This window comes from Lontra canadensis, unplaced genomic scaffold (genome assembly GCF_010015895.1).
Source record: "Lontra canadensis isolate GAN:19392208 unplaced genomic scaffold, GSC_riverotter_1.0 scaffold8, whole genome shotgun sequence".
Lineage (NCBI taxonomy): Eukaryota > Metazoa > Chordata > Mammalia > Carnivora > Mustelidae > Lontra > Lontra canadensis.
Window position 1 is genome coordinate 25,477,056 of NW_022631002.1, and position 20,646 is coordinate 25,497,701.

Consider the following 20,646-nt stretch of genomic DNA (forward strand, 5'->3'; position numbering starts at 1 on the left):
GTAAGGAGGTGGTTTACCCAACTCCAGGTTTTAATTTCTTTTGTTGCTGTATTAGAAGAACCTGTCTTGTTGGAGAATTTTAATGATGCATGTAAATGCCAAAGAAGGGAAGTTCTTCCAGTTAATAAATACAGAAATAATTATGATGGAGTTATAAACTTCAATGGCTGCTAAAAGTCGTGAGAGAAGGTTTGAGGAGCAGGACAATCACCTAATTTCAGAGTCTCTCCCCACAAATTACCTTATAATAACAAAGGGGGAAAGAAGTAACATTTCAATGGAGAAGCCTGGCATATGCTACATTAATTTATAGATCAAAGTGATCACTAGCTCTCTATATCATATGCCTCCTAATTAAGTGCACTGAGGGGACATCTGACTCTTGTTCTTGGGGTGTTTTGAGTTTAAGCCCCACATTGGGTATCGAGATTACTTAAAACAATAATATAAACGAAAAATAAAATGCACGGAGAAGAATATAATGTAATTTATGTGGTAGTCCTGCAACAAACGCATCTAAAATATAAGATATCAGACAAACTCAAATCAAGGGATATTGAGTAAATTAACTTTAAAAAAACAAGTTGGAGGAAGACAACAGCTGATGAGTTTCTCTAGTTCAAAGAAGTGGTGACAGCAGTGCAGTGGATCAGATCATGACGCAGGGGAATAATAGCAGTGAAGTATCTTGTGGGACTGATGTAATTTGAATATGGCTTACTTGTGTTAAACTTCCTGATATATATTATTCTACGTAGTTCTATAAGAAAATGTCCTTGTTCTTAGGATAAACATAGTGAAGTATTTAGGGACAAAAGATAACGTCTTCACATACACTTTTTGGAGGAGAGTATAGAAAGACTGGCTAAACAGATTAGGCAAAATGTAACTAATTGGTGAGTAAAGCATTTATGGGAGTCCCTAATAATATTCTGGTCTCTTTAAGTTTGAAATTGTGTCAAATATAAGAAAGTTTTTTCCAAATAATAAGGAATATTTTAATTAACCATAGCTTGTCAATCTGAGATACCCACTGTTTAATATTTTAACATCTGAAATGATTCATATCATTAGTGATGTCTTAACAGTTGAAATTAGTTTATTTCCTTTTTGTGTAATACATAAAATATTGTGTCTTAAAATTGAAGGCCTTTTGTATTCATTGCAACATAGTGATTATTATTTACTAGTGGAGACCATTAACCCATGGCATACATGTCTTTGGAATGGTTTCTTATTTATTTGAATTTTTATTTATTTTTAAAATTTCTTTTCAGTGTTCCAGAATTCATTGTTTATGCAGTGCTCCATGTAATACGTGCCCTCCATAACACCACCAGGCTCACCCAACCTCCCACCCTCCGCCCCTCCAAAACACTCAGATTTTCACAGTCCACAGTCTCTCATAGTTTGTCTCCCCCTCTAATTTCCCCCAACTCCCTTCTCCTCTCCATCTCACCATGTCCTCCGTGTTATTCCTTATACTCCACAAATAAGCCATTAACCCATGGCATAGATGTCTTTGGAATGATTTCTTATTTATTTAGTTAGTTAGTTAGTTATGGTTTCTTTTTTTAACTAAGAGGGATCTTTGTGGCTCTTACCCTCACCTTGTTCTTGTTTGGTAACCATTTTCATTTACATTTGGGGGTTATCTTTGCATTTTAAAAAAGTATTTGTGTATTTTCCTCTTTACTACAGCGAAGGGAGAATATTGTATACTCTATAACAACATGCTTTCATTTGATCAGGTATCCTACAGTTTACTCCATAGAATCAAAGAGCTTTCTTATTCCTTGTAATTGCTGCATAGTACTTCATTGAGTAGATGTTTGCTTTATTAAACCAGTTTCTGACTGGTGGACATTCTGATTATTTTCGCTATATATCATAAGTAGTGTTGCAGTAAATAGTGTTTGTAGCCATCGTCTTTGCTAGTGTGTATTTGGGACCATTAGAAGCAGAGGCTATTGGAATAAATGGAAATGCATGTATAGTTTTATTAGTTACTGGAAAATTTCCTCCCTAGGAAGTTTTTCATTCTTGTATAACCACCAGCAGTGAAAATGTCTATTTCCTCATAACCTTGCTAGTGGAGTATTTGGTAATCTAAGAGATCACACTGGTATGTCCATGAAGTTTTAATTGCATGGGAGTAGGTATTTGAACTTAGATATATAGAGGCTAGAGAGAGCTAAAGTCATGTTTTTTTCTGTTTGAAATGTTTTTGTTTGCAGCATCTTTTGGAAATTAACAGTACTAAAGTAAATAAGTAAACTCACACTTGTAGTACTTGACATCTCCCTATTCTTTTCCATGATCTGTTAATATTTTTTCTTTCCTGCTTTAATAGATGAAAAAAAACCCAACTCATTGTTCATTTAAATTCATAATCCGTGTTGGAGCCACTGTGTCTTTCATACTGGTTCAAGCAAGAATTTTATAGATTGTACTGTAGTGATTTGATGTCCAGTTTTATATTTCATTTCCCAAACATGAAATAATGGTCTTCTCTGAGTGACTACTTTTACTTCTTGATGGCAGTAGTAATATTCTGAATTTAGGAGGAAAGATTAAAGACAGAATCAAGTTTGTGTAGAGTTTAGAAATATAAGGGTTTTCTACAGTTTTATGAGGCAGTGATACCTTAAGATGAGAAGGTGGGTTTTTCATTAAACAAACATTTATCCTACTTGACATTTTAGGAATCAGTTATGTGCTTGACAGGTGTAGTGACTACATGTATATGGTATTTTTATCTATACTTAAATAAATGTTTTGTATTTATGAGAAACTAGTATTGAGTTTTCTTATCTGTTGGCTTTGCTATATTCAGGTGTGGGCATAATTTTTGGCAAAGTGGGTGAGTATATGTAATGTTTCTTGGAGTGTTTTTTAAAATACATTTGTTGTACCATACAAAAGGCTTAGTTTCAAGGATATAAAGGAGTTATCTCCACGAGAGAGCCATTGCTCAGAAAACCCTTGTTTAATGATGGATGCAAAGACTTGGGGTATGGTGGAAATTTAGGCACATGTTCTGTCAGGTTTTCATTAGAAAATTAGGTATGGGGGTGCCTGGGTAGCCCACTTGGTTAAGCATCCAACTCTTGATCTCAGCTTATATCTTGATTTCAGGGTTGTGAGTTTAAGCCCCACATTGGGCTCCACATTGGTCATGGAGCCTACTTAAAAGAAAAAATCAGGTTTGTTTCTTTAGGTGTTCTAAGTGATATTTTTTGTTTCTCTTCTGTCGTTAGGAGTGTTTCTCAGGAGTTATCAGAAACCATCCTTACCATGGTGGCCAATTGCAGTAATGTTATGAATAAGGCCAGACAGCCTCCACCTGGAGTTATGCCAAAAGGACGCCCTCCTAGTGCTAGCAGCTTAGATGCCATTTCTCCCGTTCAGGTAAATGAATGCTACAACTGGTACATCTGTGTGTGTTCATAGACTTGGAATAGAATAAACTTCTACATCATTTGTAATTTGTCAAATGAAAATTTGTCTAAATTTATTACCTTATAGATACCTGCATGTCTAGCATCCACTACTACATTTTAAAGGAGATCCATAAATAGGCATTATAGTTGAGGATAGACTTTAATCATTAAATAGAACGTGACTCTGAGAGGAAAGGTACAAAACAACTTATTTAGGTAAATGATAAGGGCTTCTTTTTAAAATAAGAGTAACTTAGACTTGAGAAATAAGCACTGCCTTTGAACCTGATGTGTCTTGTTTGTAGCTTCACGGGCCAAGCAACAGTGCTAGAGCATAAGGACTTGTTATAACTGGGGCTCTTCAGCTCTCAACTGAACTGCTCTTTTAAAAACAAGGTACATTTAAGTTACTCCCTGACACCAACCACCCCCCTTCTCTCTGGGAGCAACATATTCCACTTCTCTTTTCATCTGCATTGATTGGCAGATTGGGGTTTAAGAAAAGAATGTTTAGTGATTCTTCAGGGGCCACTTTATAAAAGGCATTTTGTGTACCATTTTCTATGTCATGAACGTCTGAAATAATGACAGAAACTAAGAAGCTTGAAAGTGCAGTTATAGATATTTTAAAAGATCTTTTGGTGAATAGCTTACCTTGTTTTTTGTTTGTTTTAAATTAGAGCTGATCTCCTCCAGCCCTCAAGATCTTCACATTTTGAGTAGATTTATTTGTTTTGACTGGAAGATTTATTTCTGATTGCTAAGTTTTTCGTGTTGAAAGTTAAATAATGTAGTTTGAGAGATTCTTTCTGGTACAAAGGGGCTTATTGGAAATTTTGAAGACCTAACAACTGTCCTTTGTCATGCTGAGTGCTGGCTGCAGGGCAGTTCATCATAAGTGTTATTCTTGAAGTTTTGTATCCCTCATTACGGCTCTGATACTTTGGCAGAGGCTAACTCTTGAAACCTATTCTGTGATACAGTAAGAAAAAAGACTAGCACAGTTGACTTGATTTGAGGATTTAGGTATTATGATTGTTCGGGCTTTTGCAGTTTACTGATTAAGCGTATGAATAGCTAAAGATTTCTTTACCTGTATCATATGTCTGTATGTTCTTAAAGTATGTTTAATACATTTTTATGATGTTTTTCTTTAGATTGACCCTCTTGGTGGAATGGCATCTCTTAGTATAGGTGGTTCAGCTGCCCCTCACACCCAGAGTATGCAGGGTTTTCCTCCAAATTTGGGTTCTGCCTTCAGTACCCCTCAATCACCAGCAAAAGCATTTCCACCCCTTTCAACCCCAAATCAGACAACTGCTTTCAGTGGTATTGGAGGACTTTCATCACAGCTTCCAGGTAAGGGGGAGCAGTGGTGGATGAGAGTGCAGATTATTTGTAAATCTCATTGTGCTTTAGTGTGGGGTAAGGTGTTTGGAGTCACTGTTATAATGAAAGCTGTTTAAATTGTGAGGTGGTTTCATTCTTCAAAGCTGGGAAGAGAACACTATACTATTATAATATTAATTAATTCAGATTATAAGGATTCTGTTTTACCAAGTGATAATATAGACATTAACAAGTGTGTTAATGACATTCTGAAAGATGGAGGTTCAGATAAAGAATTCACAGCTTTATGAATCATTCAGTAAATAATAAAGGTAGAAAATATTTCACATAGGAGATTCAGGTATATGTTCTGCTTCGTTATACCTCACCTACCTTGAAAATGATAGTAAATCCCTAACACTTTTTTAGTTATTTCAAATGTTTCGGCTTTGAACTTTATATTGAAGTAAAGGTTACGTTTTTTCCCCTCTCCTGTACCCATTTGTTTCCTCCTAAGCTATCTGCATCTTTTATTTTCAGGGTATAAGTTTCAGTGTACCAAAATTTAAGGACTGAAAATGTGATGACTCTGTAACCTGATTAGCAGTTCTTTTGTATGGTTCTAACCCTGATTGTTGATTTATTTAAGTCAAAATTAATTTCCTTAATAAGGCCTTCTTATAAATTCTGTTGGCTAGAGTTGAGTGGAATAAGCAAGTCCTGGCTCATGCTAACTGGAAGATACTATGAAATTCATTAGTTTTCAATCAGCATTAAAAGCAAACCAGTTCCTCTTAGTTTGACTATATTATATAGCATATCACCTATGACAGTGTACAGTTAAAGATTTCTATATTAGTCTTATTAAGAATATAAATAAATGAATAATTCTATATGCTGAAGACATTATTGTGTTTTCCTTTTTTTTTTTTTTTTAAAAGATTTGAGAGTGAGAGCATGCCTGTGTGCACAAATGGGTGGGGGCAGAAGCAGGGGGAGAGGGAGAAGCAGACTCCCTGTGAGGGAGTCTGACACAGGGCTGGATCACAGGACCCTAAGATCATTGTGCTAGGCTGAAGGCAGGTGTTTAACCAACTGAGCCACCCCGATGCCCCACCTTGCCCATTTTTATCTACTTTTATTAGTTTAGATCTGTATAAAATTAAATATTGTTATAAGCGAATTTACAAAGACACTGTCATTCTAAATAAAAACCTAGATCTTTGATGTAAGTAAAGAATATGAGTAATGATAAGACTTCTGGCTGCCTTCCTTCTTTCTAGTAGGTGGTCTTGGCACAGGCAGCCTGACTGGTATAGGAACTGGGGCTCTTGGACTCCCTGCAGTGAATAACGATCCTTTTGTACAGAGGAAACTGGGCACCTCTGGACTGAACCAGCCTACATTCCAGCAGAGTAAGATGAAACCTTGTAAGTGGTAGTGTTGTCTGTGATTGTGAAGTGTGACTGATGTACATAAAGCTTTTTAGATTTCCAGTTTGTTGCCTCTACAGTTATGTGGACAAAAAAATTGACTTAACATATTGTTAGTAGGGGTGATTGTTTGATGTGCCTTGTAGGTCAGTGGGAATTAATTGACTAACTTGAGTTACTGAAATAAAAATTTGAGTTATCTCTCCACCATTGATCTGGATTGTTAGTATGATGGTTAATAAGAGGTAGCATCTTTTAGGGGCGTTACTCTAAAAGTAAGAAATACAGTAAAAAGCGGTTTTTAGCATTTAAATGTATGTATATAAGTCTTATACTTATTCTAAAAAAGTGTTGGTGGTGTTCTTTTGTTGTTTTAAAACAATTCAGGAGCACCTATGAGAATTTCAAATTTTTGTTTCAGCCTGACAGTTTTATATAAGGCAGTTTATTTTAAGGTTAAAGCTTTATGATATATATAGCCTTATATGTAATAATCATCGCATGACATATCTGATGTAACTTGGAAGACAGCTTTTAAAGTTTCACCTCCTTAGTAAGTTAATTCTCAAAGTCAAAAGTCCTCTTCGTAAATATGTAGGTATTGTTTACCTATAAATACCCTTGTTGTTGGGACCAGATATTCATTATATAGGATTTGAAAGTATACCAGTTGACTTGAAAACGTTAGTGTGAAAGGCTTGTCTGAATGTTATGTTTTGTAGCATGCTTTGTGTTTACATCAGTGTGTTATGCACATGCATTGATAATTCTTATATGTTAGGTGTCATTTTTATTATAAAGTAGTAAAGACTTGTTAATGTCAGGTGAGGTTGTGTTAAGGACCAGTGCAGTGTGGATTTGAATGTAGTGAACTTTCATGGTTTGGTAAAATACTAAGGTAGAGCTACATTTGTAAGGCACTTGTTAAAATCTTTTATATGTACGCAAAATACTTGAATATTGATCTTTGACCACTTAATAATTTCTTCATTTTCTTTTATTTTTTTTTCCTGTAAGATTAAAAGGGTATTTTTCTCTTTGGCTCTCTGTATAAAAGTGGGCGATTGGGGAAAGAGCTTCAATGCCCACTGGTTGCCTTTCTGTTTCTAACAGCGGACCTGTCTCAGGTGTGGCCAGAGGCAAATCAGCACTTTAGTAAAGAAATAGATGATGAAGCAAACAGCTATTTTCAGAGAATATATAATCATCCACCACATCCAACTATGTCTGTTGATGAGGTAAGTGTCTAGGATGTTCTAATACTTAATGGTTTATATAAATCTTAAATCCCCTTTCAAAGTTTTTAGAAATTCAGCTCAGAGTGTTCTGGTATGTGTATGTATACCCTTTGAGATTTAATATTCATCTCAGGCTCAGTATATTGTTAAATGTCTTGATTAAGAATCCTTTTTAATAAATAAATAAAATCTTAAAAGATTATCTATGTATCGTATATCTATTTTTAAAGTATATTCTTTTTTTAAAAGTACATCTTTTCTTTTTTTTTAAGTATATCTATTCTTCTTAGTGATCTCTACACCCAGTGTGGAGCTCTACACCCCATGTGGAGCTCGAATGCATGACCCCAAGATCAAGAGATGCATGCTTTTCCAGCTGAGCCAGCCAGTCTCCCCCCGCCTTTAAAATTTTATTTTTTAAAATATATTCTTTTTAACAGTTCTTTGAAGAATATTGAAGGAATGCTTTTCATCATAGTTTCCTTTAATGCGTGTTTTGTTTTTGTCTTGCTTTTTCTAGGTATTAGAAATGTTACAGAGGTTTAAAGATTCTACCATAAAGAGGGAACGAGAAGTCTTTAACTGTATGCTGAGGAACTTGTTTGAAGAATATCGGTTTTTCCCCCAGTACCCTGATAAAGAGTTACATATAACAGCCTGCCTGTTTGGTGGGATAATTGAAAAAGGACTGGTCACTTACATGGCACTAGGTCTGGCCCTCCGATATGTTCTTGAAGCCTTACGCAAGCCTTTTGGTTCCAAAATGTATTATTTTGGGATTGCTGCACTAGATAGGTTTAAAAATAGGTGAGTGAATAGGTTTCCTATGAAGCATTTATCTCCCTTTTTTAAAGATTGATTTATTTATTTGAGAGAGAGGGCATGTGAGAACGGGAGGGGAGTAGGGAGAGGGAGGGAGAGAATCTTAAGCCGACTCCACACCAAGCCCTGCGCAGAACAGAGCCCCACATGAGGCTTGTTCTCACCACCTTGAGTTCATGACCTGAGCAGAAACCAGGGTTCCGATGCTTAACTCTGCTACCCAGGTGCCCTGGAAGCATCTTTAGTTAATACAAGAAGAAATAATAACTCACTTATCAACTAATTCTTGCCGTGCCCCATCATTGTATGTATCTTAACATCTGTATGAAGTAGAAGGGGAGGAAGTGAAAATAGTTTATTACAATTATCAAATAAGTGGTAGGAAAAGTGTAAATTGACATAGTGTTTTTGTTGTTGTTTATTTAAGTATACTTGAAAGGCACCATTTTAGATTATAGTACTTTTGAGGTTTGCAGAATTTAGAACCACTATTACAATCAGGATCTTGAAAATTTGTTACTCGTAAGCAGTTCTCTTATTTTCCCTTTGTAGTTCTTTGACCCCTGGCAATCCTGGATCTGATTTCTTTCTAGTTTTCCTAGTGTTCTATAAGCAGAACCATAGAGAGTATGTATGAGTCTGACTTCTTGCAGTTAGGCTGATGCTTTTGAAATTAATCTGTTTTATTGTATGTTTCAGTAGTTCCTTTTTATTGTATTGATTAACTATGTATGTATGGGTTAACCGTGTTACTGTATGGATTAACTATGAATTGTTTTTCCATTTACCTGTTAATGAACATTTGAAATTGTTCCCAGATAGTGATTTTAATGGCTTGTTGTAATCAAGTTTTAACTGAAATAGGACCTTTAAAAAACAAAGGATACTGTTTTCTGATGTAAAAAGAAGTTCGTAGATATTTCTCTACCTTACTTCCATGCTCTTATCTGGCAGTCTCTTCAAGTAGGTGTTTCCTAGGGGCAAGTGGCCTAGACTAGCATTTGAACAAAAATTTGTTAATTTTGCTGCTTCTGTTTGTACATGAGGTGATGAATGAATGAATGAATGTTTTTGTTGGCAGATTGAAGGACTATCCCCAGTATTGTCAGCACTTGGCTTCTATCAGTCACTTTATGCAATTTCCACATCATTTACAGGAGGTAAGTGTCTTTAATACCTAAAATCTCTTTAGTAGGAGAGCTTACTTTGATTGATTTTGGATTTGCTGGGACTGGCATTAAGATTTCTTAATGATTGGCATTATATAAGCATACATACTATTTGTTGCTCATATTGCATCTTAATAATAGGTCATGAAAAAATCATTTTTGGATGATCTTTTCTAAGCAGTGGTTTTGCTTCATTTAGTAAAGGCTTTTATCAGTTATTTTAGCCTGATACTGCTATTAAAGTATAGACATCATCTGCTGTTAATAAGAATTCTTGCATGGGATACCTGGGTGGCTCAGTCAGTTGAACATTGGAGTCTTGGTTTCAGCTCAGGTCATTATCTCAGGACTGAGCTCTGTGCTCATTGTAGAGTCAGTCTGCTTTGGATTCTTTTTCCCTCCCCACTCGCATGCTCTCTCTCAGATTAGTAAAATCGTATAAAAAAAAATTCTGCCTGATTGGTGAGTTCAAGCTTCATGTTGGGTGTAGAGATAACTTAAAAAAATAGATAGTCTTTTTACCACCTGCTTAGATTCCTTTGATGTACTTGTTAAAAAGGAGGCAGTGCCTGAGGAAATGAACTTGGGATAGTGTACATTTTCTTAAAGATTTTTTTTTTAAATTTATGAAAGAGAAAGTGTGAGGGCTCATGTGAGTGGGGTCGGGTGAGAAGCAGAAGGAGAGGGTCAGGTGGACTCTGCGCTGAGCATGGAGCCTGATGTGGGGCTCAGTGCCACAACCCTGAGGTATGACCTGAACCAAAATCAAGAGTCAGAAAAAAAGGAAAAAAAAAAAAAGAGTCAGGTGCTCAACCAACTGAGCCACCTAGGTGCCCCTAGATATTATATGTTATAAGCCACTTTACGTGATTATTCATGAAATTGGTAAGTTTTTGTTCTAGTGATTGATTTTAGATTAATTGGTTAGTATTCATACCTTTGTCTTGTCTTTGGTCAAAACCTTGCTTATAGAGAATAAGAAAATTAATCTTTATTAACTTTGTTTTGCGTACATCAGAGAAATGGCTTTATAATGTCATATTTACACAAATCAGAAAGATCAGAGTATGAATCTACTTTTAATTTTTATTAGAATTTAGTCCAGTGTTTTCAACTAGTCCAACTGGGTTTGTTTGTAGGAGGGCAGAGTTTTTGTGATGGGTTAACCTAAAAGATCTATGGAGGGAAGCCACAAGTGTTACTCATCCATGTGAGGGGTTTGGGGGAATATGCCATTACTCTAGTACAGTACAGGAAAGCAGAGTTTTGTAAGGCTAAGATGAGAAATGTGTTTGGAATTCAGAGCTGGGACTAGAGACCTAGGAAGTGTGGAGACGAGAGGTGGCCTGGAAAGGATCCCACAAAGCAGTGATTCCTAGTACCTCCTATAACAAGATAGTTAGAGGGTGAGAGAAAGGTTATTTGTATTTCTGTACTTAGTCCATTTATTTATTTTTTAAAAGATTTTTATTTATTTGACAGAGAGGCAGGGGGAGGGAACATAAGCAGGGGGAGTAGGAAAGGGAGAAGCAGGCTCCCCACTGAGCAGAGAGCCTGATGTGGGATTATCCCAGGACCCTGGGATCATGACCTGAGCTGAAGGCAGGTGCTTAACGACTGAGCCACTCAGGTGCCCCTTAGTCAATTTAAAGTGCTATGCTTTATTCAGAGATTGTCTTTCCTACTTGAAAATGCCCTTTATTTATTTATCTTTTTTTTGAAGATTTATTTTTTATCAAAAGCAAGGGAAAGGGTTAGAGGAGAGAGAGTCTTAAGCAGGCTCCCTGATGAACATGGAGCCCAACACCTGGCTCAATTTTAGGACCCTGAGATCATGACCTGAGCCAAAACCAAAAGTAGGGTGCTTAACTGACTGTGCCACTTAGAAGCCTTGAGAACGTCCTTCTTAAATACAGTTATATAGTAGTTATCTGTTTGTTTGTTTTTTTGTTTAGAGCTGGGGGGGCAGAGGGGAGAGAGGATCTTAAGCAGGCTCTTCACCCAGGGGAGAGCCTGACTTGGGGCTTGATTTCACAACCCTGAGATGATACCTGAACTGAAATGAAGAGCCAGATGCTTAACTGACTGAGCCACCTTGGTGCAGCTGGGTAGTAGTTTTTGTTTTGTTCAGGCACGGACTGCTGGAAATAGGATTAGGAGCCCTTTATCAGTTTTCTAATTTGTGTGTGGAAAGGAGGTTGAGTGGTCTGTGAAATGGAAAGAAGTCTGCCGTCCTGCTTCTTTGGGTCTAGCTGACTTGGCTTTCAACAGTGTGTTTCTTTGTTTCATAGTAATATAGTTATTGAGAAATAACTCCTTTTTGGTCCTTACGTTTCTCATCAGCATCCAGTAAAAGAGATCAATGTAGTATAGAAATTTAGGGGTGCCTGGGCGACTTAGTTGGTTAAGCAGCTGCCTTCAGCTCAGGTCATGGTCTGAGTCCTGGGATCAGGTCCTGCATTGGGCTCTCTGCTCAGCGGGAAGCCTGCTTCTCCCTCTCCCGCTCCCCCTGCCTGTGCTCTCCTGCTCTCTCTCTGTCAAATAAATAAATAAAATCTTTTTAAAAATTCAGTATAGAAATTTAAAAATGTTAAAGTTACATATATTAAGGGATTTATGAAAGTATATATGCAGGCATTGGTGGTGGCTGTTTTGATCCCTTACAATATTGTAAGACATACTATTTTACCTTCCAAAGAGCCCTATGGTATCTACTTATGTATATTATGTATAGGAATATGGACCAGAATGGGGCAGGGAGTAAGGGATATCCCCTCTCAGAAGTTAGAGGAGTATAATTCAACACTTTCAGTTTTCATTAAGAAGTCTTTTTATGTCTTATCCTCTTCCTTCCCCTAGTATATTGAATATGGACAACAGTCTAGAGATCCTCCTGTGAAAATGCAGGGCTCTATCACAACCCCTGGAAGTATTGCACTGGCTCAGGCCCAGGCTCAGGCCCAGGTTCCAGCAAAAGCTCCCCTTGCTGGTCAGGTTAGCACGATGGTAACCACCTCAACAACCACCACTGTTGCTAAAACGGTTACAGTCACCAGGCCAACCGGAGTCAGCTTTAAGAAAGATGTGCCAGTAAGTAAATCTTTTTTCTTTCCTCGGGTCTGTTAGTGTTGTACTGTCTCCAGTAGTGAGCATGTATTTTAATTTTATTATAAGTAACACATGCCTACTGAAAGTATAAAGACCAGCATTTCTCCCTCTGTATCTCCCCTCCCCAGATTTCTCCAAGACCGGCACTATATCAGTACACATTCTGGCCAACGCTTAGAGTATATAGCTGTATATATCATGTGTATATTTTTTCCTGAAAGAATCGGTATACATTTTTTCCTGGGATTTGTTAAGTAGGCATTTCAGTTTATGTTGTTGTTGTTGTTTTATAGCCTTCTATTAATACTACAAATATAGACACGTTGCTTGTGGCCACAGATCAAACTGAAAGAATTGTAGAGCCCCCAGAAAATATCCAAGAGAAAATTGCTTTTATCTTCAATAATCTCTCACAATCGAATATGACCCAAAAGGTGAGCATGATGTAATAGTTTATATACCATTGTGAATAATGTCTGTTCTTACCCTAATGGGTTGGGTGATTTATACTTGATATTCAGCACCCTTTGTAATACTTTACTTTAAAGGCAGAAGTAATAGAATCAAAACAAAGGGAAGGAGGATATACAACTAGTGGCTGTGGTTTTTGTAGACATTAAGTAGCATTAGTTTTGCAGCAAGTTTTACAGGCTTTTGAAATAAACTCAGTGGTCTCGGCATGGTGGAGGGTTTCATTTGTACCACGTTGCAAGTCATGTTTTCCCAGAGACCATTCAGAGCTTTTATTAGATGTCTAATAACCGAGGTAACTTTGTACAAAGCACAAGAAATGACCATTGCTTTTCAAGATTATATGTAAGGCATTGGAAATGCCTATGTTAGCTGGTAATATTAGCCTGAACAAGTAATTTTTGAGATATTACATATACACCATCTTTCAAAATCCCTCCAGAATTGATTGGGGGATAAGCCTTTAGTGTCCTTTTGGAAGAGAAGTTCCTGGAGTTGGAAATTTAGGAAAACATAGTTCCGGTGTTAGGTCTCTTAATGGCAGGTTGTACATTAATAATTTATGCAGTTTTGGTCAAATGGAGAGTTGGGAAAGGTGGGGGTGAGGGACTTCATGTTTTATAATTTTAAAGCTGAAAGGAGCTATAGAATTTTAGTCCTAATCAACCCACAGTTTGAGAGATGACTGTATACTAACATGGAATTGAATATACTGTACTTCATAGCATGTGTCTGATGTGGGGGGGAGATGAAGTGTGGTGCTTGAGTATCTGATTTTGCAAGGAGCCACATGCTACATATTGTAGTGTTCACAACAAAACCCCACAAAACTGTATTATCTTTTAATTGTGTATTTCCTGTGTTGCGTTGGTTGGCTAGGTTGAAGAACTAAAGGAAACTGTGAAGGAAGAATTTATGCCTTGGGTTTCACAGTACCTGGTTATGAAGAGAGTCAGTATTGAGCCAAACTTTCACAGCCTCTATTCAAACTTCCTTGACACGCTGAAGAACCCTGAATTTAATAAGATGGTTCTGAATGAGACCTACAGAAACATCAAAGTAAGATTTAGTTCTTCTGTTATTTATTTATTTATTTATTTATTTTTCATTACTGTTTTGAATTTGAAAATACTTGATTGTACAAGTAGAAATTTGGGGGAGGTGTTGCTGGGGGTTTTTTTTGTTTGTTTGTTTTATGTTGCCTATATTAGGTTATCCGTGGAAGTTGCTCTAAGGTTTGTTTCAGATACGGAACTAATTTCATGAAGAATTTAGTTACATAGACATGTACTGTTTACTTTGAAAGTAATTCTACTATTCTGATTTTGTTTTCATCATTCCGTGCATGGTTTTAAATCTTAGCCCTCTGTTAATGTCTCCTCCTCATGTTTGTAATATGATCTGAGCTCTAGTCCCTCAGGTTCTTTTTAATTGTCTTATAGAAATCCATTGTCTGTATATTTATTGCTGGTGAATATTTAGATTGTTAATAGCTTTATGTATTATAACGACAGTGCTGCAATAAGTCTTTGATGTCTTAAGTGCCATGTATCTCTGTACCGTAGCCTCAATTATGGAATAGCTGTTGTGAAGGATTCTCAGCAGTTCAGAGTCCGAGTTTTCCTAATGTGCTAACACTTGTTCCATAAAAGTAGGTATTTTATTTCTCAGGAAGAATAATGTTTCAAGAAAACCAGCATACAGCTGTCATCATTCTTTGATGAATAACTTGGGATATTGGCTTAGGAACTAGCACTATATTTAAACCTGTGGATGGGAATTTTCCCCATTCTTGGTTACGCTGTAGTGCAAAAGAATTCCTGGCTCTTTCTGTTGCACAGCTGACTTTGTGCCATTCTGCTGTTGCTGGATAGGGTTAAGGAACATAACTATATTCACCCTTTTTTATCTAAAATTGTGATTGGGATATGAACGTACGCACATATTGTGGAGCAAAATTTCCAAGATTATTTTAAACAAATTGAAATTACAACTTGATAGCCATAAATTTTAAGGTGTAACATGTTGCACATGGATGTGTGTACGTGCCCCCAGACAAACTCATGTGGTGGTTATATCCCCCTTAGGAAAGTAACAACTAGAGAATTAATGAAATAGGTATTCTAGAAATTTTAAAAGAAGCGTATTAATGAAATTAATAGGTATTCTAGAAAATTTAAAAGAGTATTTAAGCATTATTATACTGTATTTCAGTAAGCTATTTTAGTTCTCTGTAGAGATACATAGTGACCTAGATAATGCTAAAGATTGCACTCAGTACTGTGATACTGGTTACATTTCTCCATATGCTTGTTGTCTTGAATGACTTGGAAGCATTGATTTATCATCATTTGAATTGAATTTGGCTCTTCAAAACTAGATTTGCAGTTGGATGTCTGCTTCAAAACTCACTAAAATCTTCAATTTTCAAATACTTTTCGGTAGGACTGTACATGACCCCTTAACCTTGTGTAGTTATACTCTGATAATACGGAATAGATCTAATGTGGGGGCGTGTTCTCAGAATTGACGGCTCATTTTTAACGTAGGATAAGGAGGAATTCCAAACATTGAGTTGAGAATTTTTTTCTTAAGCTCTTTTTCTATCTTTCTTAATCCTGTACCATTTCAGGTGCTCCTGACCTCTGATAAAGCTGCAGCGAATTTTTCAGATCGTTCTTTGCTGAAGAATTTGGGACATTGGCTAGGAATGATCACACTAGCTAAAAATAAACCCATCTTACACACTGTGAGTTTCCGGGGTCCATGTAAAACTTGAGAATGTTCATACAGCATATTATGTTTAAAAATCTTGACTTTATTTGGGGCTATTTTAAAGATGATTGGCTGTTTGTAAGAGTTTGGCCCATGTTTTGAATCCAGTTGCATGCTCATGATCCTGCATTGCTAAGGGGGATAAACAAAAGCCAGTAAGGTCTGACTGTCATCCCTTTCTGTAAGGCAAGAGTCATATTATATTGGTTCCTAATTTGGGAATGAGTTTGACAAGATCCTTTTTTTTGGTACTTTGTGAGGGGTTTTGAAATACATTCCCAGCTTTAAAAAAAAATGTTTCTTATTCTAGGACTTGGATGTAAAGTCTTTGCTGCTTGAGGCTTATGTTAAAGGACAACAAGAGTTGCTCTACGTAGTTCCCTTTGTTGCCAAAGTCTTAGAATCTAGCATTCGTAGTGTGGTGAGTAGATTTTAATATTTTATTGGTGGTTGATTTTTAAGGGTTAGTTTGTTTCAGCAAAAGTGCAAAAGATTATGTCTTTAGTTTCTGTGAACACAGGGCCAGTTTAGTCAGGCTTCCTCAGGGAAACTCAGATTTCGAGTATGAGAGGCTAAAGTAGCATGATTTTTAAAGGATGGCTTTAGGTTTTGGTGTTTTCCTAAAATATATAGATGGGAAACCCAAGGGTTTTGTTATGGCCATATGGGTATAAGTGCTTAACTTTTATTTTTTTTAATTCTTAAAATTTTATTTTTTATAAGATTTTTTTTTTTTTTAAATTGATGTGATGGAGAGAGACACACAGAGAGGGAACACACATGGGGAGAGTGGGAGAGGGAGGAGCAGACTTCCCGCTGAGTGGGGAGCCCAATGTGGGGCTCAATGCCAAGACCCTGGGATCATGACCCGAGCCGAAGGCAGATGCTTAAGGAATTAGGACCCAGGTGCCCCTTATAGCTATTTTATGTAATACAAATTAAAAGATGATTTTGGTGGCCCCCTTAACATAATAGCTTTTCTTTAGGTTTTTAGGCCACCCAACCCATGGACGATGGCAATTATGAATGTGTTAGCAGAGCTACATCAGGAACATGACTTAAAGGTAAATTTATTGCTGCTTTATCCTTTAGAACATTCTGTGCCGTCACATTATTAAAATTTACAGGAGAAGTAGAGGATATTTGGGGTAAACCCTAACATTTGGTTAAGAGTAGTATATATTGTGAATAAAGCTACATTTAAAAAATTTTTTTGAATATTTGAATTATGCAGTTAAACTTGAAGTTTGAGATTGAGGTCCTCTGTAAGAACCTTGCATTAGACATCAATGAGCTAAAACCTGGAAACCTCCTAAAGGATAAAGATCGCCTAAAGAACTTAGATGAGCAACTCTCTGCTCCAAAGAAAGATGTCAAGCAGCCAGAAGAACTCCCTCCCATCACAACCACAAGTAAGTGTCATAATTAGCCCTCTCCTTACCAGAAGGTTTTCTTAAATGGTATGTCTTTATGCATACAGCAAGTTGTAATTTTCCATGTAATGTGGTGCTAAAATTTTATATGCTTTTTGGTGAGCCATCTAAATTAAGTAAAAGTTAGTTATGTGTAGGCATTGTCTTAGGTATTAGAATTCATATGGTATTCTTAATTAAGCATCATTAATCATAACCCAACTAAGGTTATCTTTTACATTGTTTGAGGCCTCAGAAGAAACTGAATGGTATGATGGTCTCTGTTATTCCTCAAATCTTGGGCTGGCCAGACAACCAGTTAGATCTGCCAGGGGTGGGGGGGTGAATTATTATACTTGGATCATATAGATTGGAAGTGTGGGAGCTGTAGAAGTGTTGGAAAAAGATTGGGAGGTGTGTTAGGATAAACCAGCTTTCATTCTCTCTCAGTACTCAATGGCTAAGAATCTCCAAGTAAAACCAGGGAACAGCCTAGACTGGAAATAGATACCTGTAAGAAAGAGTTATCCAACAAGGCTTGGGCTTCTTAATGAAGCATGTCCTCACAGTTGATGATTTGCCCTGGGGCACTGTCACTGACATAGTTTTACGTACTTTGTTCAAATGTCTGTTAAAACAATAGAAGGTTTTCTTATAATTTAGGGTGGAAAAAATGTGACCTGTGCCATTCCCCCAAGTCCTCCAAGAGAATAATCTCTTTGATAGCCTGCTAATGTTAGAATAAAATCAAGAAGTATGCTTTTTATTAGCTTTTATTTTATCTCTTAACATTTAGCAACTTCTACAACACCAGCTACCAGTACCACTTGTACAGCCACGGTTCCACCACAACCGCAGTACAGCTACCACGACATCAATGTCTATTCCCTTGCAGGCCTGGCACCACACATTACCCTAAATCCAACGGTATGTAAACACTGCTCCATACTCCATTTCCTACTTTGTGACAAGATAAACTGGTCACCTTCTTTTTCTTTTCCCCCGTTTCTTCTGGATTCTTAGTGTGTAGACTTTTGTGCAGAGAGCAGGAATTGGGAACTGCTCTGTAGTACAGCTTGGCTTTTTTCCTACTCTAAAAATAGTTATTGTGACCAGACATCGTCTATATTTGTTCCTCATATCCAAACCCTGAGATAGTAAGTAGCTGGCAGTCTAATCACAATCACCAGGAATTCCTTCCATAGGTCAAAAGATCCTTAGTGTGTTTATAGCTTTTTGCTCTTTATTTTCATTATCATGCCACCCTTAGCCTTGCATTATGACCTTTCCTGGCGGATAGTTTGAACTGAGTTGATTCCCGTGTGTGTATGTGAAATCTCCAGGCCAGGGTCTAGAAGTGGGACTTAACACTTTTAGTTACATTTCTGTAGCCTGGTTCTAGGAGGAAGTTTGATTTGAAGTCTATAAAATTCCTACATTTGAAAGTAGGAATGTATGGCATGTTACCCTGTATGTTCAGAGTGATGATTATCTTTTATTCTGCTTAACACTTGTTCAGAATCAGGTACTTGGAGTATTCATGGTCTTTGTTTTTTAGACACTGAAAACGTTCACAAATACAGGAGTAACGTGAATACAGTGAGCCCCTTTTTATTTAAAGAACATAAAAGGATTTTGAAAGAGATTTTAAACCTCGTTCTATTTTTTGTTGGGGTTGGGGGCTAGATCTGCAAATTGTGGTTCCCTTTGTAACACTGTCAGTAATCTGAATACTTAATGTATCCCTCACGAGTATTTTAAAAATTTCTTGCAAGGTCATTGAGTTAGACCAACTGAGTATTAGGGCATAGTTTGTTTTAGAGATAAAAGATTGGAAATAGTCTTCCAAGTGAAGCAAAATGGCTTCAATGTATGGTAGTGTAAAATGTTTGCTATTCTGAGGAATTATTTGTAGTAGTGCTTTTTTAGAAATCTTTTTCTCTTTTTCTCTTAGAAATCTTTGATTCATTTGCATTACTCCAAGCAGCTAAAGAAGTCACTTTCTTTAAGAGTATTTAAGCCACATGGGGCACCTGGGTGACTCTGTTTGTTAAGTATTTGCCTTTGGCTCAGGTCATGGTTTCAGAGTCCTGGGATCCAGCCCCGTGTTGGGCTCCCTGCTTAGCGGGGAGTCTGCTTCTCCTCCTCCTTCTGCCCTGGCTCTTGTGCTCATGTGCTCTCTCTTTCTCTCTCTCAAATAAATAAAAATTTTTAACAAAAGAGTACTTAAGGCACAAATTTTAATTTTAACTAAGGAAGCAGGTAATCATCCAGAGTAAAAAATTTGCCCGTAAGACTTTTAAAAAAACCCGAAGACCTGTCTCTTACCATATATCATAAAGTGTCCGAATACTGCTGTCTTCGTAGCTTAGCTTCTATTTCTTGTGTTCTTCATTGGTTAAAGTAGAAATTGGTAGTTAATGGTTAATACTGAAGTAACTTCCAAAATCATGGGTGTGATTACTGATGAAAGTTGGGTTGTCTTTCTTAAATAAGCTGTTAACTTTTTTTTTCCCCACCTAGATTCCCTTGTTTCAGGCCCATCCACAGTTGAAGCAGTGTGTGCGCCAGGCAATTGAACGGGCTGTTCAGGAGCTGGTCCATCCTGTGGTGGATCGATCGATTAAGATTGCTATGACTACTTGTGAGCAAATAGTCAGGAAGGATTTTGCCCTGGATTCTGAAGAATCTCGAATGCGAATAGCAGCTCATCACATGATGCGTAATTTAACAGCTGGAATGGCTATGATTACCTGCAGGGAACCTCTGCTAATGAGCATATCTACCAACCTGAAAAACAGCTTTGCATCAGCCCTTCGTGTATGTGGTTATGTTTTTGGTATAGTACCTTACTGCTTGCCTGAAAGACGTTCTTTTTCTTCGCGTATCACCAAATTTTATGTCTTCCTTTCTCTTAGATTGTAAATTCTGTGAGGTGAAGCATCATGTTTGTTTTTCCTTACTATTATATCCCTCAACGTAGTGTTCCGCAGGTAGTAGATATCCAGATATTGTTTAAAGAAATGAAGAATTTTTAAAAATGCTTAAGTTAATAATCTTGTTTCTGTTTATCATTAAGAATTTAGATTAAAACACTTGGAATAGGACAGTACAAAACAATGGAAAGTGACTTTGTATGTATACACATAAACACAAACATGCACTCTTTCTTCAAGTAACTCAGTTATTAATTTTGGGTCTTACATGTCATGGTTAATAATGACTTTTTTTTAAACTGCTTTACTGTTGACATATTTGTTCACCATTTTCATAATAGCCTGATAAGTAAAATGTTTTGGGTGAGTACTGTTTTCATCTTGTATACAGATGAAGATGATGATTAGGCTATTTCATGGTCATAGCTAATGAGTCATAAGTCAGAACATGTAAAATTTGTCTAGGCACTGCATTTCCTGTTTCCTTATCTGTCTTGTCCATCCACAGAA

The 20,646-nt window shown here is 36.8% G+C and overlaps 1 protein-coding gene and 2 non-coding genes across 12 annotated transcripts in view; all 3 read left to right on the top strand.

Moving 5' to 3' along the window:
• The window catches only part of CNOT1 (CCR4-NOT transcription complex subunit 1), a 108,062-nt gene that overhangs the window by 67,038 nt on the left and 20,378 nt on the right, over positions 1-20,646 (top strand). For 4 of the 10 annotated variants that reach the window (XM_032854325.1, XM_032854317.1, XM_032854321.1 and 1 more), the window contains 15 exons: positions 3,261-3,411; positions 4,601-4,802; positions 6,056-6,202; positions 7,319-7,443; positions 7,964-8,250; positions 9,347-9,425; positions 12,294-12,524; positions 12,836-12,976; positions 13,893-14,072; positions 15,646-15,762; positions 16,099-16,209; positions 16,775-16,852; positions 17,023-17,200; positions 17,997-18,127; positions 19,724-20,020. In XM_032854325.1, the coding sequence (XP_032710216.1) occupies positions 3,261-3,411; positions 4,601-4,802; positions 6,056-6,202; positions 7,319-7,443; positions 7,964-8,250; positions 9,347-9,425; positions 12,294-12,524; positions 12,836-12,976; positions 13,893-14,072; positions 15,646-15,762; positions 16,099-16,209; positions 16,775-16,852; positions 17,023-17,200; positions 17,997-18,127; positions 19,724-20,020 (2,455 nt within the window). The remainder of the gene's footprint in view (positions 1-3,260; positions 3,412-4,600; positions 4,803-6,055; positions 6,203-7,318; positions 7,444-7,963; positions 8,251-9,346; positions 9,426-12,293; positions 12,525-12,835; positions 12,977-13,892; positions 14,073-15,645; positions 15,763-16,098; positions 16,210-16,774; positions 16,853-17,022; positions 17,201-17,996; positions 18,128-19,723; positions 20,021-20,646) is intronic. The other 6 variants (XM_032854319.1, XM_032854323.1, XM_032854318.1 and 3 more) reach the window with 3 other exon arrangements.
• LOC116866016 lies at positions 3,712-3,847 on the top strand. The gene has a single exon (XR_004382311.1). It is a non-coding gene; the product is annotated as a small nucleolar RNA SNORA50 (small nucleolar RNA).
• On the top strand, positions 14,765-14,902 carry LOC116866015. The gene has a single exon (XR_004382310.1). It is a non-coding gene; the product is annotated as a small nucleolar RNA SNORA46 (small nucleolar RNA).